This window comes from Selaginella moellendorffii, unplaced genomic scaffold (assembly GCF_000143415.4).
Source record: "Selaginella moellendorffii unplaced genomic scaffold, v1.0 SELMOscaffold_77, whole genome shotgun sequence".
Lineage (NCBI taxonomy): Eukaryota > Viridiplantae > Streptophyta > Lycopodiopsida > Selaginellales > Selaginellaceae > Selaginella > Selaginella moellendorffii.
This window is the reverse complement of record NW_003314338.1, coordinates 396,588-421,356: the sequence shown is the minus strand read 5'-3', so window position 1 is coordinate 421,356 and position 24,769 is coordinate 396,588. Positions and strand designations below refer to the sequence as shown.

Sequence of the window (24,769 nt, the reverse complement as noted above, 5' to 3'; positions counted from 1 at the left end):
GACTTTTTTGATAGCCGGACATGCCCAGAATGGGCATATGGAGCAGGCAGTAGTGATGTTTGCTTTGATGCCTTCGATAAATCTAATCTCCTGCAATATAATGCTTGTTAGTTTTGGTAGCAACGGTTTGTTATCACAAGCTCTAGATATCTTTTCTAGAATGCCTTGTATAGATTCTTAATCTTGGGGTTCTTTGGTTGCTGCATATGCCCTTTAGAAAGGGTATCTAGAAAATAATGGGTTTAGTCTATTTCCATATGGGTTAAATATATATCTTAAAGAATTGTTCAGATATCTCTATTAAAGTTCAAAGATTTTCAGTTACAAGATTTTAAATTCTTAACATCTAACTATGTTGAGCCAATATATTTTAGTAGTTCTTTCTACTTAATTTTATTTAAGTGTTAAATTTCTAATTATATTATTAATTAAAAATAAATTCCTTTTTTTATCAACATAAAATTTTTATATAATAGACACGTGACAAAGGGTGTCAAATATGTTATTATTTTATTTCTTAAAAACTATATCATAAACTATATACTTGTATCATAACTATTGTAACAAATAAAAAACTATATTAAAATTAGCATAATAATTTTTATGGCTTATATAAACTATATATTAATATAGTTTATATATACAATTTCATGTAAAAAATAAACTTTTAAAGATATCATAAGCTAAAGGATTCTGAATGAAACTATGAAAATTTTAGATCGAGTTAAGATTTAAAGACATTAGGCTTTAGATATATCAGGCCAACCCCAGATAAAGCCCTAAATATATCCAATCCTAGCTCAGTCCAAACTCTTTATCAATTTCATTGTGAGTCCAAACTCATATAGCATTGGGAGTTTACAACACTAACAACTTGAAAGCTTAACTGATTCATTTGGCAGCAGCCCACACTTCTTGATCTTGGCATCATTGTGAGGCCTAGTCTTACTGTTATATGACAAGGAGAAATTGAAGAGGGGCACCATGCTTTGAATGCCCTAAGGAATATTTTATAATATTTAATTTTAAGAAAGTAAGGAAAAATACAAAAGAAATGCTTATAAACTAGTTTAATGGTCCAAATTAAGTTAAACTATTAAATTAGAGTCAATTAAATCTTAGTATTGTATTCCACTTAGCATGTATTTCCTCAGCAAATACTATCAAATTCCTTCAACAAATTTAAACATGCTGTGTTGACTGGTCAATATTTAAATAAATGTGTTGACCAGGTGTCAATGCCAGTCAACACATCAGGCAGCTTTTGGGACTTCTATCATGGATCATCTGTAAACTTGAAGAAATGTCACATCATGGTATGATAGGAATAGAGTTCTTGCAGTACGTTGGGTTCATCCTCATATAAGGTAAATATTCACCACTTGATTAATAGGCTAAGTAAAAGCCACAAATCCAGGATATTAGCTTTCCTTGACTGGTCCTTGTCAAGCTTATAGATTACTGATACTTCCCATCTCCATTGTATCCATAACAACTGCAAAGTATTTCTTTTGTGTGAAGAACACCACCACTTGCCGCATATGGTGATTATGCCATACTGAAGGTGCTTTCCCCACTCAGTAAGAGACCATGATCTTTGTCAAAAACAAAAGCACCTGCACCTTCCCCTCTTCTGGCAGTACATGCTTCAAGTTTTCAAACTCTTGTTGGAGTAACCTCTCAGTTTTTGGCATCCAGTGAGTCACTAATATCATCTACAGCTCTGCTGTTGATCATTTCAAGTCGTTTCTTGTGCAGGGCCTCTGCAATACTAGACAAATCCATCTGTGAATCCATCCACTGCACTGAGCTCATCTTCTCACCCTTCATCTTCTCAACACTTTGAAGTATAGCACCTTCCCTGTCGCAAAACCCTGTACTATCGAGGTATAGCAGCTTAGTCAGTGTTATAAGCCACAATAACAGAAGAATTCTAGACTTACTCTTTGAGCATTCGTTCCTCAGTAAATGCACGAAGAAAGAGTAGCCTAAAGAAACAGCAAAAGAACTTATAGTTGAACTGGCAAGATTTCCTGGAAACAGGGCTGTCCAGCTTTGCCACTCTTCATTAAACCTTAGAATTTACCTTTTGGATTTCAGAGTTTCCATTGCAAAAAGTTGAATGTCAATACTTTGCATGTTGCCCCAAACAATTAACCACCTCCCAACACGATTACTCACTAAGACGTGGTTAGGGAAATATGACACCCCTAATGCCATGACTACATCTCAGAAAGTTGGACAACTCCTTTAAGTTATGGCTCTCTTTCTTACTAACGATTCCTTTCCCAGTTTTTGTATCGCCTGTGATTCTTTGGTGATCAAGAGTCTGCGGCATGGTACTTCCACGTGGCACATGGAAGAGAGTTTGAAATTTGGTGCCAAACGATTTTAGGGTTCTTGGGAGAGAAGCAGATTGTTTACCATCGTCAAGCAAGCGCCGCTGCTTTTCATCGAGATCTCCCCGGAATCGAGGATCTGGTCCGCGATCTCCATGCCGCGGCCCACATCCCGATGTAGCTTACAGGCGCCAAGCATCGCGGCGAGTGATTCATAGTCGGAGGAATAGGGCATGGAGTTGATCAATCGATGGGCCTCGTCGAGCTGCCCGGCCGATGCTAGAATGTGGATCATCGCGCAGTAGTGCTCCCTTGACGGCGGGATATCGCGATCCGCAGCCATGGATAGGAATCTCTTCCAGGCGCCGGGGAGGGATCCCGAGTGGGCACAGGATTTCAAGACGCTGAGCATCGCGGCGCCATGGGGAAGAACCCCATGGATAGCCATAATCTCGATGGAATGCCCGGATGCCCAGGGCGTCTCCATCGTCTCCAGCATCCTCTCCACTCGCGACGGAATCTCTCCATTTTGGGCGAGCGCGGCGATCATCTTGCTCCAGGAAAGAGGGCTTCGATCCGGCATGGCGTTGAACAGCGCCTGGCAGATCTCGATCTGGAACACCGCCGCGTAGCCGCCGATCATGATGTTCCACGACGAGGCGTCGCGCTCCGGCATAAAATCGAAGAGGAATTGGGCGTCTTCCATGCGATTTGCCACCGCATTCGCGTGGATCATCGTGTTCCATGTCACGAGATCCCGCTTGGGCATGCAATCAAACAGATCTCTCGCGCTCTGGAGATCCAGCTTCTGCGCATGGATTGCGATCATCGTGTTGAGAGACACCAGATCCCATTCCGGCATGGAAGAGAAACATTCCACCGCGGAATAGAAGTGTCCTTTCCCCGCGTGTGCCGCCACCGTTAGATTCCACGACGCCATATTCCGAGCCGGAATTTTCTTCAAGATCTCGACCGCTCGATCCAGCTGCATCGTGCGTGCGTAGGCCGTTGCCATGAGATTCCACGACGTAATATCCTGGGCGGGCATTGCGTCAAATATCCCCTTGGCTTGATCCACGCCGTAGACCTGCGCGTAGCAATTCAATCTTAGATTCCACGAAACAATGCTCCATTCTGGCATCTTTGTGAAGAATTCGAGAGCTTCCTGGCAATGCCCATTAAAAACTAAAGCTGAGATTAATGTGTTCCAAGCAACAATGTCGCGCTCAAGCGATCCAATAAACGTTCTCCTTACGCCAACGAGGTCGCTCATTCCGGAATACATTTGCATCGCCACCGTTGCCAGCACCACATTCCATTCCGGAACGCGATCAAACAATCTCGTCGCCTCTTTTGTAAGCCCGCTCTCTACACAGGCACGTATCACGACCGTCCACGTGTGAAGGCTCCTCAACGGCATCTGGTCAAACAATCTCGTCGCCAATTCCCCGGAAGAGTGTCGCCCGTACATCTGGATCATGGTATTCCATGCCGGAATGTCCCACCGGGGCATGCGATCGAAGAGCATCTTGGCCGTTGGCACGTCCCCGCTCTGAGAATAGGCCAAAAGAATCGCGTTCCATGCCACTGTGTCCCTCTCTTTCATACAGTCAAACATTTCTCTTGCCTCGTTGACGTGACCAGCGCTTCCGTACGCTTGGATCATGGCCGTCCAGCACACCAGATTCCACTCCGGCATCTTTTCATAGAGAACCTTCGCCTGCTGCAGATGCCCAGCTTTGGAATATGCCTGGATCAAGGTAGTCCATGTTACCACGTCCCTTTCAGGCATCTTATCAAAGGAATATTTAGCTCCTTTTAAATCATTGGCATGTAGGTAAGCAGCGATGAAAAGATTCCAGCTGTAAGAATTTGGATGCTCAATCTCTCTAAAGACCTCCTTGGCATCTCCCAAGCTCCCGCATTTACCATACATTTGTAAGAGTAAATTCGCAAGGTAGATATTTTTACCGTTCTTCTCGTTTTTTCTGATCAAAGAATGGACCTTCCTAACCTCGGAGATATTCCTCTCGTTCCTAAGACGAGATGCCAAGTCCTCCACACTCATCGCTGGCCATCAATCCAGACCGTTGGATTTCAGCTAGTAGAGAATATCCTCAATTGTGCTTGGCGCTTCATGGGATTCGAACCTTACCCTAGAGTTTAGGGGATTTTAGGGGAAGTAGAGCGCGAGGAGGCGCGATAAGATATGGCAGTGCTTGCGATGTCACTTCACCTACACTACTGGGTACGTACTGTGATCGATCATAGTTTAGCTCAACCACGATGGCAATGCCGTGATTTTCTCTTTGTTCTAGCCTTTCCAATGGCTTCTTTCGGGCCAATCCCTCCCAAGGGACCCCGGAAGCTCGCCTACTCGCATCTCGTCCAAAAGGCCCCCCAGAAATGCCACTTTGAGAGCTACAATGGCAGTGATCACGTAAGTTTTCCTTGAAGATCTTTAGTTCTTTCTTCAGTGTGAGCTCAACTCTTCTTTGTGTGTCGTGTTTACCCGGTTTTCTCTTCTTTTCCTTCGCTTGTTCATCTAGAAAGTTTTGTTAGAGATCTGGACGTCTTCTTCCTTGCTGTTTCTACTTCGTAAAAAATTTCCTTCTCAGTGTCGTTGTTCTTGCTTTTGCCTTGGCTTTCTTTTTGATGTTCTCAATCGTTCTTCTTGTTTGCTGGAACAGGATGCCATGCAAAAACGAAGGCTTGCGAGCCGTGTTTTTGGATTCACGAGACACCACAAGCCTTACACCAATCTCAGCTTGACGCAGCCTCCACGCGACTGCGCCGCGTATGCCTCAGACGAGGAGCGTCACAACACCGACGCCGCTGGCCACTTGAAAGAGCAGCAGCGCTTGAACAGAATCAAAGAAGCCGTAAGCTTTCTCATCCTCGACTTCCAACTTAGAAACCTCGATTTGATCCAGAACCATTTATTGCAGGCAATCGTGGACAGACTTGGGGCGGAGCGAGAGTATCAGCGGCAGAAAGTACGCAACAAGTGTGAAGAAGACTGGCAGAAAGACCAGGATCGCGTCGAGTTCTTCAAAGAGCAGCCTCACGCAAGAGTTCGTGCCAACAAAGGTGGATCCGCCTACGATATCTTCACGCTCGAGTACCACAACAGCTTTGGAGGGGAGCAACTAAGATACGAGGACGACTGCCAGAAGTAAGATCCTTGATCTCAAGTTTCCTCCAAAGATCATGAGTTTTCTCTAAAGAACTTGAGCTTCTCAGGTGGAGGGCGAACTTGCGAAGCCAGTACCTCGGCCGCCGAGCCTCCGGCGCCAAGAACTACAACATTCTAAACTGGCAGAAGCTGGAACCATTCGGAGAAGTTCCACTCAAGCCCCGAGCTCCAGAGCCGCCAGCTCCAGCGTCGTCGAGACGAAGGCCCTCGCCATTGCCACCGGAGAGCCGGAGGCACGAGTTGAGCAAGGAAGAAACTCCGGCGGCTTGCACCGAGGCTGGATATGATAAGCTCGAGTACAGTGACGATCGTCCACCGGAGGAGCCGCCAGTTACAGTGAGAGACGTCTTGGTTCGCGAGACGCTACCGTGGGATCATCTCGTCGTGGAGGCACGATAAGAGAAAGCCTTCTTCTGGGTTATTTAGTTTAATTTTGTTTAATTAAGTTTAATTAGTGTTAAACTTACTTCAAGCAGTTTCATTTACTTGGAAATAGTTTAATTAGTTTAAGTTAATATATTTACTTTTCACTCGTTACCTTTTAGGTCAATGCTTTTTTACGTTTGTTTAAAGGAGATTGGTACACGTGGTGGCCTACGTGTCAAGATCGTGACAATACGGAAGCGCGACCTAGATTAGTTCTTGCGATTGGAAAATGGGGGTGGAGCTTGGCGCGCTGTCGTGATGGCGGAGAGGGATGCTGGAGCTGTGGCGCCCACGTCGCCGATCAAGCAACGCGGCGGCAGCGGATGCTTGCCTTGCGCTCGATCGCAGCAGATTTCTTCGCCGTCGCGGGAGAAATCGTCGTCCAGGGCGCGGCGGATCGCGAGCAGGAAGGAGGATGCGCGCGAGATGGCGGAGGTAATCACGGATAAGGAGCGAGAGGAGCCCAGGAGCTGGGAGCATTTGCTCGTGATGGTGAATGGGATCGTCGGGAGGTGATGATCCAGCCAATTCTTTCTTGCGAAATATCTTGTACTAGGATTTTTACTGTTGATCCGGTTCTTAGTCGTGATGGATTTTCTTGTAAGGTTGCAGTGCGGACGATTGGAAGTTTGCTGCCAAGAAATTCAAGGAGAAATTGGGAGAACGAGTCTTCATCTATCGTAAGTTCTCTTTTTTTGCAAGCTTCTCCCCTTTATAGTCTCTTCTTTAACCTTTTTCTAACTGTAGGTAGTTCATGCAACGCGGCGATTTCTACGTTCGATGGCGTCGACGTGATGGGGAAACGTCTTGCAGAAGAGGTTTGGGTCTCACTTTCATCACAAGCTCGACTTTTCCTTGTTCTTGATAGAGATCTCTCGAAAACTCCAGGTCCAGCGAACGATTAACGAAACTCGTGGAGTCCAGAAAATATCGTTCGTTGCTCACTCGCTGGGTGGTCTTGTCGCTCGATATGCCATAGCGCAGCTCTACAGACCAGCAGACCTGGGGCTGAAAGACGTGGATCCTAAGCCAGAGGAGAATGCTAAAGGAGAGGAGGAAAAGCTTCCTGTTCGTGGAACCATTGCTGGTTTGCAAGCTGTGAATTTCATCACTGTTGCTACTCCTCATCTTGGCTCGAGAGCAAATGGCCAGGTTTGCTTGCGCCCTTTTCACTTTCTACTCCTTTGCGGTCACCGTCAGCATTTACTCTCTTTGTTTTTTGTTTGCAGCTTCCTATTCTCTGTGGTTTCCGATGTTTGGAAAGCGCAGCCGTGTGCATCGCGCATTGGTTTGTGGGACGAACGGGTCGGCACCTTTTTCTGACGGATGGCAAGCCCAATCATCCGCCTCTCCTGTGTCGAATGGTGACAGATTGCGAGGACGGGATGTTTTTGTAAGTATGTACCTGTATCCTTTGTGTCGTTTTCTTAAATACTTGTGTGTCTGTTCATGTAGATCCGCTTTGCAGCTGTTCAAGCGTCACGTAGCCTACGCAAACGTTCAAAACGATCGTATCCTTTTGTGTGTCTTGAATGCGAGACTCTAGTTTCTTCTTTTTTCAGCTATGTGATCCTTGATTTCACGTCTAGACATGGTTGGCTGGCGCACATCATCTCTCCGAAGGGAATCAGAACTTCCAAAGGTGAGATGTATTGCAATTCACAATCGTAAAACTGTAACACGAAACTCTTTGGTTTCAGGTAACCACTACTCCAATCGGTCCCAGATATCCACACATTGTCTCGGTTGAGGAAATCATTCCAGACAATGAGGAGCGCAACTTAAGATCGCCCGTCGCAGAGGTGGTCATTCCTCCTGCGTCTGATCCTCTTGAAGGTATGGATATACGTTTAAGTTTTAGAGGAACATCAAAAGCATTGGATCTTGTTCTTCTTCCAGAGGAGATGATAAGAGGCCTCACGAAGATCAAATGGGAGAGAGTGGATGTAAATTTCCATGGAACACTACAACGTTTCTTTGCACACAGCACCATTCAGGTAGCGAAAAAAATCCCATTTTTTGTTCTTCTCTTTCGTCGTGTTCTAAAAGAGAGAAGTTTCGCAGGTAAAATCTACCGGCTTACACTCTCGTGGAGCTGATGTGATTCAGCATATGATCGACAATTTTGTGCAATAGTTTCTGGAAAAAATTTACAGTGAAAGATAACTATTCTTTCATTTTTTACTTTATCCAACCTTTCGCCAATAGTTAGTCGCCACGTCACTCTTTAATTTCCACGTCAGGTTTTAGGGTTCTTCGAGGGTTGGATGGATCTTCTGCCCGATGTTGCCCTGCGGGATGCGAGGCTGATGGAATCGGTAGTGTTTCTGGCCAGCATTCTTAGGAATTTCATGCGATCTGTGTGTTTCAGCTGGGAGGAGACGATCAGCAGCGGCAGCTATCGGCTGCCGACTCGAAATCTAGCTTGGAGAAGATCAAGAAGCAATTGAGCGCTGGCTCTGGGAATTCCGCTCTACAAGGGCCACTTTTCAAGCGCTCCGAGACAGTAAGAGCCGAGTGGATTGGAGTCGCGCTGTGAGAAACAAAAAGGATCACTAAAGTTTTGTTATTCCAGTTGCGTAAGTGGAACCAACGATGGTTCACATTGGATCCAGCAACAGGAAAGATGGAGTACAGGTACTTTGCGATTTTTGTTGCGATTCTTTGCTAAAGTGGAGATTTTTCAGGCTGGATCGAGGAGATCTGTCGTCACGAGGACAAATTTACTTCGATGCTGATAGTACCATCACTTTGTCTCCTATAAATTTTCAGTAAGCTTTGTCTTTCCAAAACATTGTTGTGTTGGTTCTTCTTCTCTATTGATTTTTTTCGTCTTGTTCTTCAGCGGTGCGAAGAAGTACGATGGTTGCTGCTTTTGTATCCTTTTCACGACTATAGAATTCTTTAGCTTTCTTGGCCTGAACTAGTGATCAGATATTGGTACACCAAATAAGAAGGAATACTATCTCTGTGCTGAGAGTCAGGCTGTTGCAAGAGCTTGGGTGGCCACTTTGAGGTAAGCCAATATCGTCTTTCCACTCTACCATTGTGACAGTAATGCATGGACAGGGCATCATCTTTGGTGTTGAAAGCTCACAAAGAGGCTGTCAACTCGCTGAGTGGAAATGGTGCGGCAAAGCTAGGAACAGTAGCTGCTGTTGTCACAGCAGCAAACACAGTAGCTAAGGAAGCGGCGAAAGACATTGCCTCGGAAATGCAAACGTCCATCAAGGCTACTCTCAGTGGGAAATCATCGCAGACCGCCAGTGGTGACGGTGGTATGGACAATGTTTCCATTATGAAGGTGCGTGTAGTGATGATCTCCATTTTTCTTTCTACAAATCTCGTGTATTTCTTCCAGGAAACTTTGAGAGTCAAGGATGAAGAGCTCCATCAGCTATCCAGAGAGCTGAGAACACGGGATGTGACGATCAAGGAGCTCGCGGATCGTCTGTCCGAAACAGCCGATGCTGCCGAGGCTGCGGCTCGAGCTGCGCACGCCATGGACAAAGAAAGAAAAGCCGCGAGAGCAGAAGCAGACCGCGCTCTCAAGGAGCTCGACGATCGAACAAAAGTTGCACGGCTTCAGGTACTCTTTTCCTTCTGCTGGAACTCACAAGATCGTAACGTCCGGTGTGGCTAAAGCTCAAGGCAGGAGAAGAACGGTACGCCGCTGTGATGAGAGAGCGAGATGAGGCTCTTGTGGAGGCGCAGAGATGGCAGAAAGAGCTTGCAAAGGCGAGGGAGCAAATGCTGCTTATGGAGGCGGCCAGAATCCGCCAAGGAGCCGCCGCGAGTGATGCGGCCGCCGCTGCCTCCGCCACCGCCGCTGGTGAGCAGAGGGTCAGCAGAGAAAAGATGATCAGCGAAGAGTTCTCTCACGCAAGGTACCAGAGCTCTTCGTTCTAAAGTTGTCTTCTTAACTCGTTTGCGTTGCTCCATCCAGGCCTCAAGAAAATGGCGATGCTGGACTAGAGGCTGCTGTTCCAGAAGAAGAGAATCGTCATCACGAGGCAAACCCCGGCGAGAGCAGCAGCGAGCGCGCGTCGAATCCAGACGCCGAGCAGCAGCAGGAAGAGGCTGTGAAATCCGAAGACGTGCAGTCCAAGCCCACCACCGTGGTCGAGACTGTTCCAAACGAGAGGGAGGTGCTGATCGACACGTACTCGGCCGACATTGATAGAACAACGGAGCCGTGAGATTTTCTTTGTGAAGTTACAGAGCGTATGAAGTGTCTCGCCGTACATGGTACGGGATGATTATTCCGTGAATATTCTAGAGTAGTAGCCCTAAAGCTCTGAGTGGGAAATGGCGAGTGAAGAGGACGGCGCTGTCAAGGAGCCGCTTGATCTCATCCGGCTCAGCCTGGACGAGCGGATCTACGTCAAGCTGCGCGCCGATAGGGAGCTCCGAGGCAAGCTACATGTAAGTTTCCATAGATTTTCATCCATCAAAGTTATACTTCGGGAAGGGACTCATCTGAGTTGTGGGTCTTTGTTTTCCAGGCCTATGACCAGCATTTAAACATGATCCTGGGAGAAGTGGAGGAGGTCGTGACCACCACGGAGATTGACGACGAGACTTACGAGGAGATTGTCAAGGTAAGAGAGACGCTATTTGATTTGGAGGACTCTATACTCGCTCTATAACCATTCCCGCCTTTCCAGACGACAAAGCGACAGGTTCCATACTTGTTTGTGAGGGGCGATGGAGTGATCTTGGTATCGCCTCCCTTGAGAAGTGCGTAAGGAAAAAAAAAATCTCTATTAAAGCGATTCATCGTGAGCATGATCTTGAATCTTTGAGCTTGAACTCTCACGACAAGATTTTTGTTACACGGCTGCGAAATAGGAAACAAGAGAAGTCTCCAAAATTCTGTCCGACAGAATATGCCTTAGTGACAGAATATTCACACCATAGCTCGTGAATATGCCTGTTAGTGACAGAATATGCCTGCCTCATGCTTGGAATATATTACGTTCGAACAATGGCGGGGGAGTCTGGCGTGCAGCAGTGGGTGTTGTGCTCGTCGCCGCCGTCCGAGTCCTCCGAGTCGGTGAGGTAGCCAGTGACGAACTTGGCGCTTCTGGATCCCCGCAGCTCCTTCCTCACTCGCTCGCTCATCTTGGCCTGCTCCTCCTCGGTCAGATCCTCGCCCGTGGTGACCAAGTTTGGGCCCGACTGGAGCTCCAGCTCCGAAGGAGAGCCGTCGCGAAAGCTTCTCTTTCCGGTTCCATCTTTTCCACCAAAGAACGATCTCCGAGAAGACCACCGCCGCGAGGACTCGCCTGCTGGCAAGAGAAAGCATGAGAAAGGAGATGAGGACGTAAGCTGACAAGGTACCTGGCAAAACTTGCGAGGGTGGTGTCTCTATTGTTTGCGTTGTTTGTGTCGGAGGCCTTGGAGTGATAGGAATGACATCGTACTCCGAGTGTGGTCCGAGATACGATGATCTCCATTTTGTAGCTGCTCGCTCTCCGCCGTTGGCTGTAAGCAGCGAAGAAAGAAAAACTAGTCTTTCTCATGACTGAAAGAAAGTGAAACAAGTACCTGGAGGATCATTCGCAGGTTCCGGATGAACTCCCACCCGACGTTGCTGGTGGTGCTCGGCTACAATCAGGAGCAGCAGCAGCGCTAGACAAACCCCGCACAGGGCAAGGAGAATGACCGTTCCAGATGCGTCGATGCCTTTCCGATGGCGATGAGTTGGAGCAGGCTTCGGTTTTTGCTCCTTGTATGCTGCAACCAGCTTCGACAAAGAATGTGGATCCGGAAGCATAACACATGCACCGGACGGCGTTTGTATCCATCCCCAGGCACATATGGAGCAATCGGATCCAGCATAGCCTGAAGAAAGCAAAGACGTTTCCAGGAATGAAGACATAAAAATCCCAGTAAACATACCTCGGAAACAATCGCATTGTCCAGACGCCTCCAGGCAAATGCCCCTACCGGAGCAAGTTTTGTTTTTCATCGGACCAGCCATTGGAGCCGGACACACAGCTGACACATACGGACAATCCTGAAGGCAGCAGGACGTTCTGAAAGTGGTAGCACTTGCGCCGACGCTGGTACATCTCTCACCCCTTTCACACAAGCCATTGCCGCAAACACCAGCTCTTCTTACGTCCCCTACAAACAATAAATCCGCACTCAAAGCCTGCAAAATGGAAGCAGGCAAAAGGAGTTACCAACAAAGCAGAACTGAGAGACGTTACCTCAGGAAGAACAGTGAGGGAGGAAGATAACGGACCGGGTTGAAGTGCAGCGAGCACATCTTTTCTTTTCTTGATCACCATATCCGGCTGTAAAAATGTACGACATATACAGCAGTAGTAAAGAGAAGATTGAAACTTACACTGGTAGGAAAAACTGTAGCATTGACAACTGCAAGGCCGTTTATCTGCTCGTCTTGCGAGCAAAGACTGTCCTGTAGTGCATCAACGGCGCATGTTTCACCTCCTGGGCTGATCATTCGAACTTCTGCTACTGTTAAAGCTTCATCGGCTATACGTAGCTTAGATGCCAACTGCAAAAATAAAACGTGATGTCAACTACCTGTGAAAACAAACAGGACGGGAAAACTCACTCTGCTCATTGTAGAGGTAAGAAACTTCTGAAATGCGCCTTCCTGGATTGCTTGAGCGAATCCGGTCACGTTCAAGTAGAGGGTCATATCCGTTGAGCAGGTTGTACCATCGCCATCGCATATATGGCATTCATCTAAAACTCCGCTAATACAGCAGAGCCCTTTCTCATCTCGAATCGTAGAGCATGGCTTTCCTTCAAAATCTATCATCCTGCACGCACAGAGAGAATTAACCGTTGAAGCTAGAACTTCTGACGCACTTACGTTGCAACACCGTCACAGACACCAAGACTGTCAAGTACACCGCTTGCACAGCAGTTTCCATCCTGAAACCTTGTAAGAAGGTAGATAAAAATATCAACAAAAACTTTAAAAGCGCACACCAGATAAGGTGCCTACCTTGTCTAGAGAAGCTGTGGTGCTACAGCATCTTTGATTGACATCCACCAAGTGGCAACATCGAGCTTTGGCTTGTTCAGAATATCCCAAGGAACCATGGCAATTGCTAGGTGTCTGGCAATACTTGCCAGTCCAGCCATCATAACAAGAGCATTGATCAGGCTGGAAACAAACAGAAAGATCCAGTGACACGAGAAGTTGAAAACGTTATACTACAGTACACACCTTACAAACACCATGACCAAAACAATCGTACAGGCAGTCGCTGCAACTGATGTGGGGTTGATCACATGAAATAGTGCTTGCTGGCTTGCTCCCTGGGCACTCAGAGTCAGGTTGTTCAAATCCATAGCCGTCTACACACTGAAAGGAGGTGTCACACGAAAGAAAAACAAAAACAATAACAATTGTAAAACCTGTACAAGGCGGTCTGTGGTAGCTTCACACTCGTAAGGACATGATTTCCATGGGCCGACGAGCCAGGCATGCGTGCTGCAAGCCTGTTTAAAAGAAAGAAAAGGGAATCAAAGTCACTCTCTACACAATATACCTGAGTGTTGCACATTTGTTCTGTTTTTGGCCGCTCTCCAGTGCATATGGATACTTCTGTTCGAGTAGAATGACAAGTGGGAATTCTCTTCTGCCTTCCACCACCACACGGCGCATCGCACGCGCTCCAAGCTGGAAGGGTCCAGTAGCTGGCTTCACAAGCATCAGTATTGCATAGCTGTGACTCTACATAGCTTTCTTCTAGATCGCAATGCTGGGAATGAACGAGCGAGCCAAGGTTGTCATGGCAAAGAACTTCTCTGCAGAAACCTGTACGTAAACGAAGCCTCCTCAAACCAAGCATATACCTGGTCTGATATCCCGTTCCACAAGTTTTGCTACACTCGCTCCATGGTGATCTGTACACCGTATAGCTTGGACACTCGATGGCATTGCATGGCTACGAAGAAAAATTGTAGAAGATTTCACGTACAGCAGAGGAAGCAAGCAATGCTTACCTGTTCGACACTTAACTTCGGTAGATCTTCACAGATCGATGAAGAAACTCTCGTCAAGTTGCTAGCATAGCAACCCAGCGCTGCCGTCTAGAATAGAAACGTTAAGAAGTCAAGAGAAAACAAGGCAGAGGATGAGAGAGCGTGTAGTTCATTACCTGTGTTCCACCTCCACATTCGTTGCTGCATGGGTTCCAAGACAAGGGGACCCAAAAGTGATCGGAGTCGTAATCCACAGCTAGATCGAGAGGAGGTAAAGACTCACAGGTGCTCCCTATAGTGCACAACGCGTCCCTTTGATTTCTCGAAAGGAGCCCGAGCGCCTGAATCGAAGAACAAAACATGAGAAAAGAGGAAGAATAGAATCGACTAGCTTACAATGAAAGGGTCGATGAAGAAGCGTGACGCAAGGATGTACAGCAGGGCAATCTTCATCGCCATTGCCACCACCGGCGGCGTCGCTCGCGAGAAGAAGCTCGAAGCCCGATCGACAAGATGAGAAATGCGATACCTGAGATCGAAACCTCGGGAGCGCTCGCATTTCTTGATCGAATGGGCCGAAGAAAAAGAAGGCCGATCGCCGCGGCAGGGAAAACGCTCGGCGGGAAAGACAAAACCCTAAAAAGGTCCAAAGCGAATATACTTTACAAGCCCTAAAAGTCCTTCTCATTATTAGTTGTGATGAGATTTTCAAGAGCAGTATCTAGAGAGCTGAGAAAGGCTAAAAACTCGCGGAGTACGAGAGAGACAATATAAAACCGAGTCAAAGTTATATGATCCATTTAAATGCACGAGAGAGCCAAAAAAGATTCGTTATTAACTTAGTCGTCATCCTTGTCCAGGGTGGGGCAAACAGTCCAAGTTAATTCTAATCCATATGGTGTAACGTGCTGTTCCTTCTTCCTCCTCTTGCCCTAGCTGCTCTTGAGCTCGTTTAGGTTGCCAATTGTACTCTTAGGGACCTTCTTGCAGTAGAATTGCTGCTCACAAGCTTGCACCACCAGGGAAATGTCATGCATAACTTCTCTAATGATTCTTTCTCACTCCTGACTTCTTGTCCGTGACAGAAATGGCCTTTTCACTCTCTCCGACTCCCAGAGGTGCTTGGGAACATTGGCTGTTTGCAATGTACACCAAGATTCTCCAACCCAGTTTTCCCAAGAAGGTGTTGAGGTTTTTTTTTGCACTAGGCAACCACTCAATAGAGATCTCTTCTAACACTTCTACTATACTAGGGATCATTGTGTTTCCACAACAAGTCGCAATCAACACAAAGATTCCTTTTTTACAAGTTGTTCCAATTTACAATTGAAGCATTTCCCTCAGCCTCCAAATTGCTATATACAAACATAATAATGCAATAGTTTTTTGGCGGTTTGATCGATGTGGGAGAAAACTCAGCCAATTGGCAAGATTTAAGAAACCTTTTAAATTTTGCTAGGGAATCACATAGAAGTCAAGAAAAATAAAGTAAAAATAAATTGCTGCACATTGCATGTAGCAATGCTTGGTTGTAGTGTTATTGTTAATTGATTAAATAAAGTTTATAATTATTTTTGTAATTTATAAACACAAGATTAACCTTATTGCATGATAGAATAAAAAAAATATACTAAAAAGGGTTTAAGAAAGTTTATAAATTATAAATATGGTAAAATATCCTAAAATATTCAAGAATATTTTAGGTCCATCCTAGGGTTTGCTTAAGCAAACAAAAAATTATTCAAAAAATAATATGCAATTACACAACTCTTTTAAACAATTAAAAAGTCTTATATATATTTCATCCTTAAAATAACGAGCCCATTATCATAAATCTGGATTCACAGCTCTGGACCACCTGCCATCAAAGAGAGGAGCAGCAATGCCGAGCAGAGGAATTGCCTGATCTTGTCCATACTTCAGAGTCTGAATGAAGCAGTGCAGCCCAAGTCAATGAAGCGAACGTTAAATCAATCTTATGCAGAACGTCGAAATCCTCGAAATGATTAATGTTCATGGCAAAAACTACATTTACGAAGAAACCAAACGTTTTAAAACCGGAGTTCAGTCCCGGAGTATGGTTTTATACGACGATTGGAGATTGCATGTCCCGTGAGCAATCCCAAGCTTGGATGCAAACTAAATCATCCACCATCGGCTTGGGATGATCTCTGCTGTTGGATAAAGAAATCTAGACATTGCCGCTGCAAACGTAGTTTTTGTAGCCGCAGTGACTGGAAGTCTTACAAGACAAAAGCTTTCACCAATTTGAGAACTCTCTGAGGATCATGGAACGGTCCCATGTGAATTACAAGTACGAGGAGATGTAGGCTTCACTGTTCAGCTTTTTGTCAAAGTTCTCCAAAGGTCGTGCCAAGCAATTTGAGGCTGACGTATCGGAATTCCAGGAGGATGTTGTGCGGCTTGATATAAGGTGGAGAATCTGGTCGTTGAGGTTTTGCTTTGCAATTCCTTCGTATAACGGAGAGGACACTAAGAAAAGGATTTCTCGATACATGGAGACAGCCGCGACGATGTTCTTCTCTTTGACGTCCGTCTGCGAACGCTTTGAAATCTCTGAGGTTGCCAGCGCAAACGCGAGGAAGAGTTACAAAGATCCAGCAAAACAGTTAAGGCAACCTTTTGGGCCTTCTTCTCACGAACAAATTTTGAGTGATTTCAGTGCGATCGAAGAGTTAAGTTCTACTAGAGCGCAGTGAAAGAATTCCCCTGGACATCGCTCGTAAATAACTAAACACTGATGGTTTTTCATCAATTTGTTATTATCGTTTTGTTGTTGAGTCGTTTCGACGAATAGTCACTGGTATTTCCCAACCTACACGAATTTATAGGCAGCGTTAGATTTTTCCAGCAACCATGCATATGGCTTTGAGGACTCTAGTTTTGAAAGACATGATGCTCGAGAAAGCCGAGAGCTAACTCAGTCTCCAGATCCAATGGCTTGTCTGAAAGAAGCCACTTCATATCCTCTCCTGAGTACTGCATATTGTTTAATCTTCTTTTGGCAGGCTTTGAGGTTAAACTTCGGATTCCACTGCTGAGTTGTGGGCTTCAAAATCTAGTTAGATACCTCACACGGATCAGTATCTGACGAGCCATACATAAACTGAGCATTCACTACTTGAGTCAGATCATCGTCGCCATAAAACCATTATATCCTCAACGAGTGGCAAAGAACAAACGAGCGTCCATCCTTGCATTACTGGGACGATACAACATTCTATGGAAGTCCTATTGATCATTGTAAATTCATCACATAACAATCATAAGAGAGAAATACCTGAAGCTCTTCAAACGTAGAGATGAGGAATTACAGTTGCCATTGCCAGGAGAAGAATTCTTGAAGATCTCTGAGAACGGTTCAAAATCTAAACAATTCTTCATTGTTCAATGCAGGGGACACACACAAATCAATTAACAAGAACTGGCATGGATCAGAAAACGTCGTCCAGGTTGGCAAAGCCGCGACCGATCTCCGATTCCTCTTCGTTTGTCACTGCCGACGGAATCGGCCAAATTTAGAAACACCCACTCAAAGTTACTTTTCAACCTTTTGAAAAACAAGAGAGAGAAGATGCCGATTAAGGCATATCCCTCCTCCGTCTTCCTTACATGAGCGGGCTGGAGTGGCGAGAGCTCCGCGTCATCGTAGAACATCAAAGCAAAGATCTTGCGCAGTCCAGGAAAAAATCTCTCATGTTTTTTTTCTTGTTCTTCTCTTTGTTTGTTCTCGCATCCAGGAGGAAAGTTTACCAGATGAAGCGGCGGACTGGAAACCGACGGTGGTGGCGATGGCGGAGGAGCCCGAGCCCTCCTCGATGCGACGGCGCTTGCGTTTAACCAAGAGTAAACTTTGTTAAGAGGAGCTCTGTGATTGTATCGATGTTGTCCTGCGATGTCGGCGTCCCTTTCTTGTAGAAATCTTCCAGGATGGCGAGCTGTTCCTCATTTGGCCGCCATCGCGGCTGCGCGGGCCTCGCCGGCCGTGGCGGCGATGGCGGCGATGGCGGCTCTGGCAGGGAGGAAGCGATGCCTTCTTTGCGATCTTGCACAAAAACGATGGCTAGTCAGTGCTTGCAAGCAGCAAAACGAAAGCAGAAAGATATACTCGGACTTCAAGCTCAAGCTCCTGTACTTTGAACACCGGAGTCCGGTGTTCAAAGTACAGGAGCTTGAGGTCCTGCAGCTGCTGGCGCTCTTGAGATTCAGACTCAGACATCCGGGATGGATCGATAGCCAAGAACAGGCCAAAGGAAAGAGAGGGATCGCTTTGCTCGCACAGCAGGAGCTGGAGAAATGGAGGAATGAAAGAAAAGAGCGGCGCCTATAGGTGTTTCCACCTGATATTTGCGGTTGACGACGTAAATATCGCGTCAAGTAACTTGCCATTTTTACTTCCCCACAAATCAAGCGGCCTACATTCCCCTGTATATTAATACGCAACGTATGTATTTGTTATGGTGCCATTAACTTGGCGCCCAAAATTCAGAATTAGGGCTTTCAACCCTAAAAGCTGGAAACCCTAAAAGTCATACTTAATAACTTGGTTAAATTAAAGAGCATATTCCACACGGAATCTTTACAAGCCATATGATTCTTCTCCTTCCCGTTACTTTCTTCCCGAAAATCACCAATCGATCCATCCCGGCACCGATTGATCGACAGACCGCCCGCTCGCTCGCTCGGCTCGATCGATCGACACACACACCGGCCGAGCGAATCGATCAGCTCCGGCTCTTGAGCTCCGCGAGCCGGCGGCTAAGATCGCTCTCGTCAGCCTGATCGATCGCCGCCTCCTTGATGGGCGGCACGGTGTGGGAGGCGGCCTGGGGCAATCCCACCGACACCTCCAATCCATAGTCGTCGGCCACTTGCTGCATCAGAGTGTTCACTTGATCCTCGGGCGTCGACAGCGACGTGCTCCCGGCCATGGCGGTCTCCACGAACTCCGACTGGACCTCCATGTTGACGAACTGCCGCTCGAACTGATCCATGGTCTCGGAGATCTTCTGGAGATTGTTGGAGGCCAGCGCGGTGTCGAGCGCGCGGACGATCGAGGTCATGGATTTGTTGATGGTCATCATCTTGGCCTGGGTGTCGAGGCGCGCCACCACGGCGTCGAGGCGCGAGGAGAGGCGCAGGTAATTCAGCTGCTCCGAGCGCTTGCGGATGGCGTTCTCGGCGTAGATCCGGGCGCCGTCCATGTTGCCCTTCTCGATCGCCTTCTTCACCTTGAGCTTCTCGGCCCTCTCCTCCTTCTCGCACTTGCGCGCCTGGCGCGCCAGCGTCTTGGATGTGATCTTGAGCTCCATCACCTGTTCCACTAACCTCTTGGAGCTCATCTTCGCCGCGCCCGCGAGATCGATCGATCGATCGCCCCTCCCCTCGCAACGCGTCTTTTGCCCTAATTTCTTTTCTATACTCTATAAGCATACTAAACTTTGATTCACTTCTTATTTTACTCGAAAAAATCGATCTTCCCTCGTTCTAAGCTTTGATCTTCTTGTTGATCTTCCTTGGCCCCTTCGTCTTCGATTTCTTCCCGGCTGCTGCGATGCGTTTCTCACTCTTATATCGCGCATACATTTCCACCATCGTCTTGCTCTTGACGAGCTCTTTCCTGAGCGCTTGGTTCTCGGTTATGTCCCGCAGCAATCGAAAGTAGTCTCTAAAGTCCACAGCGTTCTCGCTGTCCTCTACAGCATCCGGGAGCGAACTTGGAGCTTGCCGCGATTTGTATGAGCTCTTCTTCACGAGCTTGGAGGGCGGGAGCTTCACGGCCGGGCGAAAGCCGCCTTGTTGTATCGAGTACGCGGCCGTGGCGTCCTTGGGTGACATGACCACGGAGAAGTTCTCGGATGCTAGAGTGCCGGCAATCTGTTGGGATAGCTTGGCGACTTCCGGATTGTAGTGGCTTTGAAGCAGCGCGAGCTCCCACAGGACGGACGACAGGGCTCCACTTAGATCGGGATCAGGCTCGGTCAGGTGGAAAACCTGGAAGCTCGTAGGTTTGTAAAAAAGGAAAGGAAGCTCGAAGTTCTCACCATGGCATTTCCACCACCACCGTCGTTTTCCAGAAGATTACGGCATTTCTTGTAGCGAAGAAGCAGATGCCTGATAGTTACCAATGCTGCAATTCGAAGACCTTCGTTAAATGAATGTATTTTGCAGTGAGAAATGCTGCTTACCAGCCATGGCGGTGCTGGATCCAAAATGGAAGGAAACAGCCGCAAGCCTTTTAACAAAGGCAGCCACTCTCTGCAAATCGTGGTGCCGACTCTCACAAAGAATAACTTGTAAAGCCTCAGCAAAACTGTTTTCACTGTCTAGATTCCTGTCACACAAACAAGCCATGATAAAAAAGAAACAAAAGAGTCATTTTTACCTGTCAGGATACAGGTGGAGAAGAACGTCGTAGAAGTGAACATAAAACTCCTTCAAATCCACGGTAAGAGCGTCCAAATTCGCTTTCATGATTCTGAAGGCAGCAACACAGCACTGGAGCCTCTCTTCCACACTTGATTTTCCTTCGGCCAGCTTCCGAAGAACCGCAAGCAAATCTCCAAGGAAGTCGACGCTTATGAGATGCGAGAACTTCAGCAGGCCCTGAAGGCAAGTTCCCAGCAGCGGATGGCTGCATAGTGAACTGGAGCTGTCTGTGGCAGTACTAGGTGCCACAGCTGCCTTCAAGACTCGAAAGTACGTCTCGAAAACCGCAGACAAAGTAGCAGTTTGCAACTTTCTTCGTTCTTTGGCATCTGGCAATGTTGAAGCTTCTCGAAAGTCGTCTTCCACCTACGAAATGAAAACATAAAAGAGAGCAAAATCATCAACAAGCTACCTCTTTGCGAATATCATCAGCCGAAGTATTTCTTTTCTCTTTTTTGTCCTCGCGCTTGAACTTTGATTTAGGCTTGTGTAGGGCCTTCTCATTCTTATTAACAATGTTTTCGTCAAAAGTTAGCGCCAGAAAAACCTATAGTACACACAGGCTCAAGTAAAGTCCGAGCAAATGGAAACAAAAAACACTAGCCTGTAAAACGTCGGGCTGAACATTGCAATCGCTTTCTTTCACATAGTCAGCAATTAGCTGGACAGCCTCCACAGTGGCTTCCCCGCCATGTTTTCTCTCGTTCTTAAACAGAGAACACAATGCTAGGGATGCCAAAGTCCTGTACGAAACGTCAGGAGGTATGCAGAAAATGGCAGGGGATATGCAAACTCCTTGAACACATACCTCTCAGCAGGATCACTTGCATCCAAAAATGGGACGACAGCTCGAAGTAAATTATCTCCAAAGTTGAAATGTGGAACCGCTTCAAGAAGGCCACACATGCATTTCAAAGCTATATGTCGACCAGACGCTGTATAGCTCCCTCTTATGAGTGTTTGAACGTACCCCTGGACAAACAGCGCCTGTGAATGAAAGAACAACTATAAAACCAACCTGGTAACATTTGAGTAGAGTAGCTTCATAGTCCCTTGTTTGCTTGACCTCCTTGGACACTTTCATCTCGAGCTCCTTCTCCGTAGGCGGTCTTATGCGATAACTGTTATACAGATCCTGCAACGAATTAGAGTTGGTATGAAATGTCGTAAATTATTTGCTATTCAAGTACCCGGGAAGAATGTCGCGAAAGATTGCCATGAGCGACAGCATCGCGAAGTGCTTGACAGTGTCGTCCTTGTCCGAGCAAATGCTTATTAGCTCCTTCAAAGATCCAGTTGAATCTTCGGGACACGAAAGTAGCTCAGTCGAAAGGTTAGCTATTTTTTCCTTCATATGGCCGCGTTTCTCTTCGACGGAAACGAACTCCTGCAGCTCCTCCTGATAGTGAAATTCGTTAGAAAAAAGTAACGGCAGGAGAAACTCAAAACATACCAGAACTTCTGGTTGCAGGGCCGGCTTCTTTACATCAGGTTCGACCTCTGCCCCCTTCGCTCTGGGTTTTGACTCTTTCTTTGCTTTGATACTCTTGTCTTGACCCTTTTGTTTCGTTTTGGTCGGCTGTTCTTTCTCGTCTGCATCTTGCTTCTTCTCCGGACTAGGCACTGCTTTTGCTTTCTCGACCCTGCGATACTCAAGCGTCCCATCCGGGTTTTTGATCGGCAAGGCATCCACAGGATCAACAGTGAGTGCATTGTCAAAATCCTTGTTTGCCGCAACTTTTGCCTTCTTCTCGTAGAATCTCTCGAGGTTGTCTCCATTCCAATCCGGCTTTAATCCCAGCACTTGCCTGGAACACAAAGAATTAAAACTCTGCGAAATTCCGGGTACTCAAAACTCACTTCGTGATGCCTTTGGTGTCCAATCCACTCAGGAACCCGGCATAGCCTTTGTTCTTGGTCACAAACTCCACATCTTCGTCAGAAATCTCAATGTCGTCGTCGTGAATCTCTGGCGGAAGCAGCGGCACTGGCGCCGGGCCATCCTGAGAAGAAGAATGCGATGCAGGGAAATCGAAAACCGGAGCTCTGGAAATCTTACCCGCTGCCGCTTTCTCTTCGCCGGCATCAGGAACAAACCCTAATCACTAGGGCTTTCCAAACCAATCACTAGGGTTTTACAAAACCCCATAAAGGGTTAAAGAAGAAATTTAGGTCTAGGGTCGGTTTTAGCAAGGTAGGGAAATGGGCATGGCGCTCGCTCGCTAGATTGTAGCTCGCGCGTCCATCGGTCGGCATGTGGCGGTGATCGCAGGATGGAGCGCTCGATCTCCATGGAGAGCTGGGAGGAAATGCAGCGCCACGGGCAGGGATTCATTGCCGAGAAATTTAATTCCCTGGCCCAGGGATTGGGATGCATGCTCCAGAGCCACATTCGATCCTCCACTGGGGTTTGCGTGCCACAGGCCGACGATGCGAGCCGGCAAGAGCCGCAAAGCTGGGGCATACGATTGAATTTGCCATGGCCGTTCATGGAGCAGCAGCAGCAGCAGGAACAAAGAAGTGAGAACGAGAGAGAGCGAGCTCAAATCTCTGGCAAGGGGCCGCTTCTTCCCATTACTCATAGAGCTCCGGAAATCTCCTCCGCGTTTTTGGAGCTCGGGAACAGGCTGGGACAAGCTCGAGCGGATCTGGGGGCATGCGTCGGTGGTTTCGTCGGCCATGTCGTGAATCAGTTCCACAAAGCTCCGCCGGGATTGAGTTCCGGGAATTCGCTTCCTCTTCATTGTGGGTCGGAGGATGGATTGGCCGGAGGAACTATGGAGTGGAAGGACAGTAGCAGCGATGCCGGTGTCATGCTGAACTCCTGGCAAAGTCCGACTAGCGCAAGGCAAAGGAGGATGGAAGAAGGACTGAGAGAAGCTCATGTTGTCACTGCAGAGGCGCCAGCTTCTTACGAGGCTTCTAGAGAGGAGCTAGTGGCAGCCATCACCAAGTCATCGAATCAATTCCACAAGCAGGTAAATAGCCTTTGTCTCTTCTTCTTTGTTTTTCTTGCGCATCGTGACTTTTCTTTTGTGCGTGTGTGGTGGCGAGCAGAGTAGCATCACTGTAACTACGACTTACGATAGTAGGACTCAGGACATCGAGAGCTCGGTCGTCGCAAGGGGGGACCTGTGGAGGGCCGAGGCGTCCCATGGAGGAGCTTCCTCGAGCAATGGTTCGTCTCCTTTGTTCCTCTTGCAAATCGGGCCTATCCTGTTTGTCCGGGACACAACGCTTCTGTTACCGATACATTTGTCCAAGCGTCACTTGCTGTGGTATGGCTTTGATCGAAAGGTAAGGTGGAGGCAAGAAAAAATCTAATTTTTTCTATATGGAAACTTGAGTCTGTGTTTGTTTTTCACGACAGAATGGATTGCATTCCTTGTGCCCGGCTATATGGTCCAAGCATCGGAGATGGCTGCTCATGTCAATGATCTGTTTAAATCCTCTGGCATGCGTAAGTTTTTTCTTTTCTTTTTCCTTGACTCGGTGTGTACTGATTCCCTTTCGAATTTGCAGTCTTTCATGGACTTGCAGTTTCCAAATGGTCAGATGACGTACGTAGCGGGCGAAGGTGTGTCCGGGAGCGCTTTTCTTCCAGTTTACGGTGGACTGCTGCAATTACAAGGTCGGCATCCCGGAGAAAGCAAACTCAGCTTCTCAATCAAGGTATATATCTTCAATCATTTCGATCAAACTCAGTTTTTCTTTTCTTCCACAGAATCAATGCGGGACGAGAATCTGCCCGTCCCTCCACTTGCCAGAAAAATCAGTGTCTGTTGGAGTTACTCAGCCTCTAGCGTGGCAGAGGTCGGGATTAATGCTGAGACCCACTGTACAGCTCAGGTACTATAGCTTTTTCGAGTTTTCCTCTCCATGACTTGATGTTTGGCAGTGTCACTCCAACTTTCGGTGGACGAAACGCCGGCTGGAGGGCCGAGGTTGTACACTCACCAAAGGAAAAACTCAGCGTTGCTTGTGGCTGCTCGCCCACGCTGGAGCCATCGGCATTTGCATCCATCTCGGTGGGTTTTCCTCCTCGTTTCTCAGTGATCTTAATCGCAGTTCGCTTGCTACTACCACAGGTGGGCCGATCGAAGAGAAACGGTGAACACACCGGAAGTTCTGGCCTAGTTTTGCAAGTCGAGACCCCGCTCGAGAATCTGCGACGAGCTTCGTTCTCTCTGCAACTCAGCAGTAGTGTGGAGTTTTAAAGGAGAGAGGTATGTGTATAAACACTTACTGTTTATATGGCTATGCTAGCTTCCCTGGCGTGTACAAAAGCTCTAGCTAGCTAGTAGTAGGAGTAGTAGCACAGATCCAGAGATCGATCAAATCGTAAAGAAAAAGGGAAAGTTCCTCAATGTTTTTGGCGCAAGAG

General features: G+C 47.1%; 8 protein-coding genes across 9 annotated transcripts; 5 read left to right on the top strand and 3 right to left on the bottom strand.

The window, feature by feature from the left end:
- Nucleotides 1-2,391: 2,391 nt before the first annotated feature.
- Nucleotides 2,392-4,407, bottom strand: LOC9642889 (pentatricopeptide repeat-containing protein At4g02750). Its single transcript, XM_024660743.1, has one exon. It carries the CDS (start codon nt 4,405-4,407, stop codon nt 2,392-2,394), a length of 2,016 nt encoding a protein of 671 aa, XP_024516511.1.
- A 141-nt stretch (nt 4,408-4,548) lies between these two features.
- Nucleotides 4,549-6,063, top strand: LOC9642888. Its single transcript, XM_002986898.2, has 4 exons — nt 4,549-4,779; nt 5,030-5,221; nt 5,288-5,514; nt 5,583-6,063. The coding sequence occupies exons 1-4, from the start codon at nt 4,549-4,551 to the stop codon at nt 5,932-5,934; spliced, it is 1,002 nt and encodes a 333-aa protein (XP_002986944.2). The 3' UTR covers nt 5,935-6,063.
- Nucleotides 6,064-6,175: 112 nt separating this feature from the next.
- LOC9642887 (putative lipase YOR059C) lies at nt 6,176-8,155 on the top strand. Of its 2 annotated transcripts, none has more exons than XM_024660791.1 (10): nt 6,176-6,473; nt 6,574-6,641; nt 6,709-6,779; nt 6,850-7,113; nt 7,191-7,354; nt 7,417-7,472; nt 7,551-7,603; nt 7,662-7,797; nt 7,861-7,958; nt 8,026-8,155. In XM_024660791.1, exons 1-10 carry the CDS (start codon nt 6,220-6,222, stop codon nt 8,095-8,097), a joined length of 1,236 nt encoding a protein of 411 aa, XP_024516559.1. In that variant the 5' UTR covers nt 6,176-6,219; the 3' UTR covers nt 8,098-8,155. The 2 variants fall into 2 exon arrangements, with proteins under 2 accessions (XP_024516559.1, XP_024516560.1); XM_024660792.1 differs by having other exon boundaries at nt 6,350-6,473; nt 6,567-6,641.
- Nucleotides 8,152-10,255, top strand: LOC9642886 (differentially expressed in FDCP 6 homolog). The gene is made up of 10 exons (XM_002986896.2): nt 8,152-8,279; nt 8,333-8,467; nt 8,537-8,598; nt 8,649-8,732; nt 8,807-8,838; nt 8,896-8,977; nt 9,031-9,265; nt 9,323-9,550; nt 9,607-9,848; nt 9,908-10,255. Exons 1-10 carry the CDS (start codon nt 8,229-8,231, stop codon nt 10,158-10,160), a joined length of 1,404 nt encoding a protein of 467 aa, XP_002986942.2. The 5' UTR covers nt 8,152-8,228; the 3' UTR covers nt 10,161-10,255.
- LOC9642449 (sm-like protein LSM3A) lies at nt 10,241-10,796 on the top strand. Its single transcript, XM_002986895.2, has 3 exons — nt 10,241-10,386; nt 10,467-10,562; nt 10,629-10,796. Exons 1-3 carry the CDS (start codon nt 10,270-10,272, stop codon nt 10,707-10,709), a joined length of 294 nt encoding a protein of 97 aa, XP_002986941.1. The 5' UTR covers nt 10,241-10,269; the 3' UTR covers nt 10,710-10,796.
- Nucleotides 10,797-18,483: 7,687 nt separating this feature from the next.
- On the bottom strand, nt 18,484-19,364 carry LOC9642447 (ESCRT-related protein CHMP1B). Its single transcript, XM_002986833.2, has one exon. The coding sequence runs from the start codon at nt 19,296-19,298 to the stop codon at nt 18,681-18,683; it is 618 nt and encodes a 205-aa protein (XP_002986879.1). The 5' UTR covers nt 19,299-19,364; the 3' UTR covers nt 18,484-18,680.
- Nucleotides 19,365-19,388: 24 nt separating this feature from the next.
- LOC9642885 (nucleolar complex protein 3 homolog) lies at nt 19,389-22,503 on the bottom strand. Its single transcript, XM_024660794.1, has 12 exons — nt 22,445-22,503; nt 22,246-22,388; nt 21,839-22,193; nt 21,576-21,784; nt 21,404-21,506; nt 21,194-21,357; nt 20,990-21,128; nt 20,798-20,932; nt 20,342-20,751; nt 20,145-20,290; nt 20,001-20,086; nt 19,389-19,950 (listed from the first exon to the last, which is right to left on the bottom strand). Exons 1-12 carry the CDS (start codon nt 22,469-22,471, stop codon nt 19,444-19,446), a joined length of 2,424 nt encoding a protein of 807 aa, XP_024516562.1. The 5' UTR covers nt 22,472-22,503; the 3' UTR covers nt 19,389-19,443.
- Nucleotides 22,504-22,565: 62 nt separating this feature from the next.
- Nucleotides 22,566-24,752, top strand: LOC9642884. Its single transcript, XM_002986894.2, has 7 exons — nt 22,566-23,363; nt 23,443-23,682; nt 23,756-23,845; nt 23,908-24,057; nt 24,110-24,234; nt 24,284-24,413; nt 24,474-24,752. The coding sequence occupies exons 1-7, from the start codon at nt 22,659-22,661 to the stop codon at nt 24,600-24,602; spliced, it is 1,569 nt and encodes a 522-aa protein (XP_002986940.2). The 5' UTR covers nt 22,566-22,658; the 3' UTR covers nt 24,603-24,752.
- The last annotated feature ends 17 nt before the right edge of the window (nt 24,753-24,769 follow it).

What these genes read in the sequence shown, in the direction of transcription:
- LOC9642889 (XM_024660743.1), bottom strand. Translation starts at nt 4,407, where the DNA reads ATGAGTGTGGAGGACTTGGCATCTCGTCTTAGGAACGAGAGGAATATC.
- LOC9642888 (XM_002986898.2), top strand. Translation starts at nt 4,549, where the DNA reads ATGGCAGTGCTTGCGATGTCACTTCACCTACACTACTGGGTACGTACT. An exon ending in GCTACAATGGCAGTGATCAC is followed by an intron (nt 4,780 to 5,029) that starts GTAAGTTTTCCT and finishes TTGCTGGAACAG; the next exon opens with GATGCCATGCAAAAACGAAG. An exon ending in TGAACAGAATCAAAGAAGCC is followed by an intron (nt 5,222 to 5,287) that starts GTAAGCTTTCTC and finishes CATTTATTGCAG; the next exon opens with GCAATCGTGGACAGACTTGG.
- LOC9642887 (XM_024660791.1), top strand. Translation starts at nt 6,220, where the DNA reads ATGGCGGAGAGGGATGCTGGAGCTGTGGCGCCCACGTCGCCGATCAAG. An exon ending in TGCGAGGACGGGATGTTTTT is followed by an intron (nt 7,355 to 7,416) that starts GTAAGTATGTAC and finishes CTGTTCATGTAG; the next exon opens with ATCCGCTTTGCAGCTGTTCA. An exon ending in GGGAATCAGAACTTCCAAAG is followed by an intron (nt 7,604 to 7,661) that starts GTGAGATGTATT and finishes CTTTGGTTTCAG; the next exon opens with GTAACCACTACTCCAATCGG.
- LOC9642886 (XM_002986896.2), top strand. Translation starts at nt 8,229, where the DNA reads ATGGATCTTCTGCCCGATGTTGCCCTGCGGGATGCGAGGCTGATGGAA. An exon ending in ATGCGAGGCTGATGGAATCG is followed by an intron (nt 8,280 to 8,332) that starts GTAGTGTTTCTG and finishes TGTGTGTTTCAG; the next exon opens with CTGGGAGGAGACGATCAGCA. An exon ending in TTTTCAAGCGCTCCGAGACA is followed by an intron (nt 8,468 to 8,536) that starts GTAAGAGCCGAG and finishes TTGTTATTCCAG; the next exon opens with TTGCGTAAGTGGAACCAACG.
- LOC9642449 (XM_002986895.2), top strand. Translation starts at nt 10,270, where the DNA reads ATGGCGAGTGAAGAGGACGGCGCTGTCAAGGAGCCGCTTGATCTCATC. An exon ending in AGCTCCGAGGCAAGCTACAT is followed by an intron (nt 10,387 to 10,466) that starts GTAAGTTTCCAT and finishes TTTGTTTTCCAG; the next exon opens with GCCTATGACCAGCATTTAAA. An exon ending in CTTACGAGGAGATTGTCAAG is followed by an intron (nt 10,563 to 10,628) that starts GTAAGAGAGACG and finishes CCGCCTTTCCAG; the next exon opens with ACGACAAAGCGACAGGTTCC.
- LOC9642447 (XM_002986833.2), bottom strand. Translation starts at nt 19,298, where the DNA reads ATGAGCTCCAAGAGGTTAGTGGAACAGGTGATGGAGCTCAAGATCACA.
- LOC9642885 (XM_024660794.1), bottom strand. Translation starts at nt 22,471, where the DNA reads ATGCCGGCGAAGAGAAAGCGGCAGCGG. An exon ending in GACACCAAAGGCATCACGAA is followed by an intron (nt 22,194 to 22,245) that starts GTGAGTTTTGAG and finishes TTTGTGTTCCAG; the next exon opens with GCAAGTGCTGGGATTAAAGC. An exon ending in CTCTACTCAAATGTTACCAG is followed by an intron (nt 21,358 to 21,403) that starts GTTGGTTTTATA and finishes CTGTTTGTCCAG; the next exon opens with GGGTACGTTCAAACACTCAT.
- LOC9642884 (XM_002986894.2), top strand. Translation starts at nt 22,659, where the DNA reads ATGGAGCGCTCGATCTCCATGGAGAGCTGGGAGGAAATGCAGCGCCAC. An exon ending in CGAATCAATTCCACAAGCAG is followed by an intron (nt 23,364 to 23,442) that starts GTAAATAGCCTT and finishes GGTGGCGAGCAG; the next exon opens with AGTAGCATCACTGTAACTAC. An exon ending in CGGCATTTGCATCCATCTCG is followed by an intron (nt 24,414 to 24,473) that starts GTGGGTTTTCCT and finishes CTACTACCACAG; the next exon opens with GTGGGCCGATCGAAGAGAAA.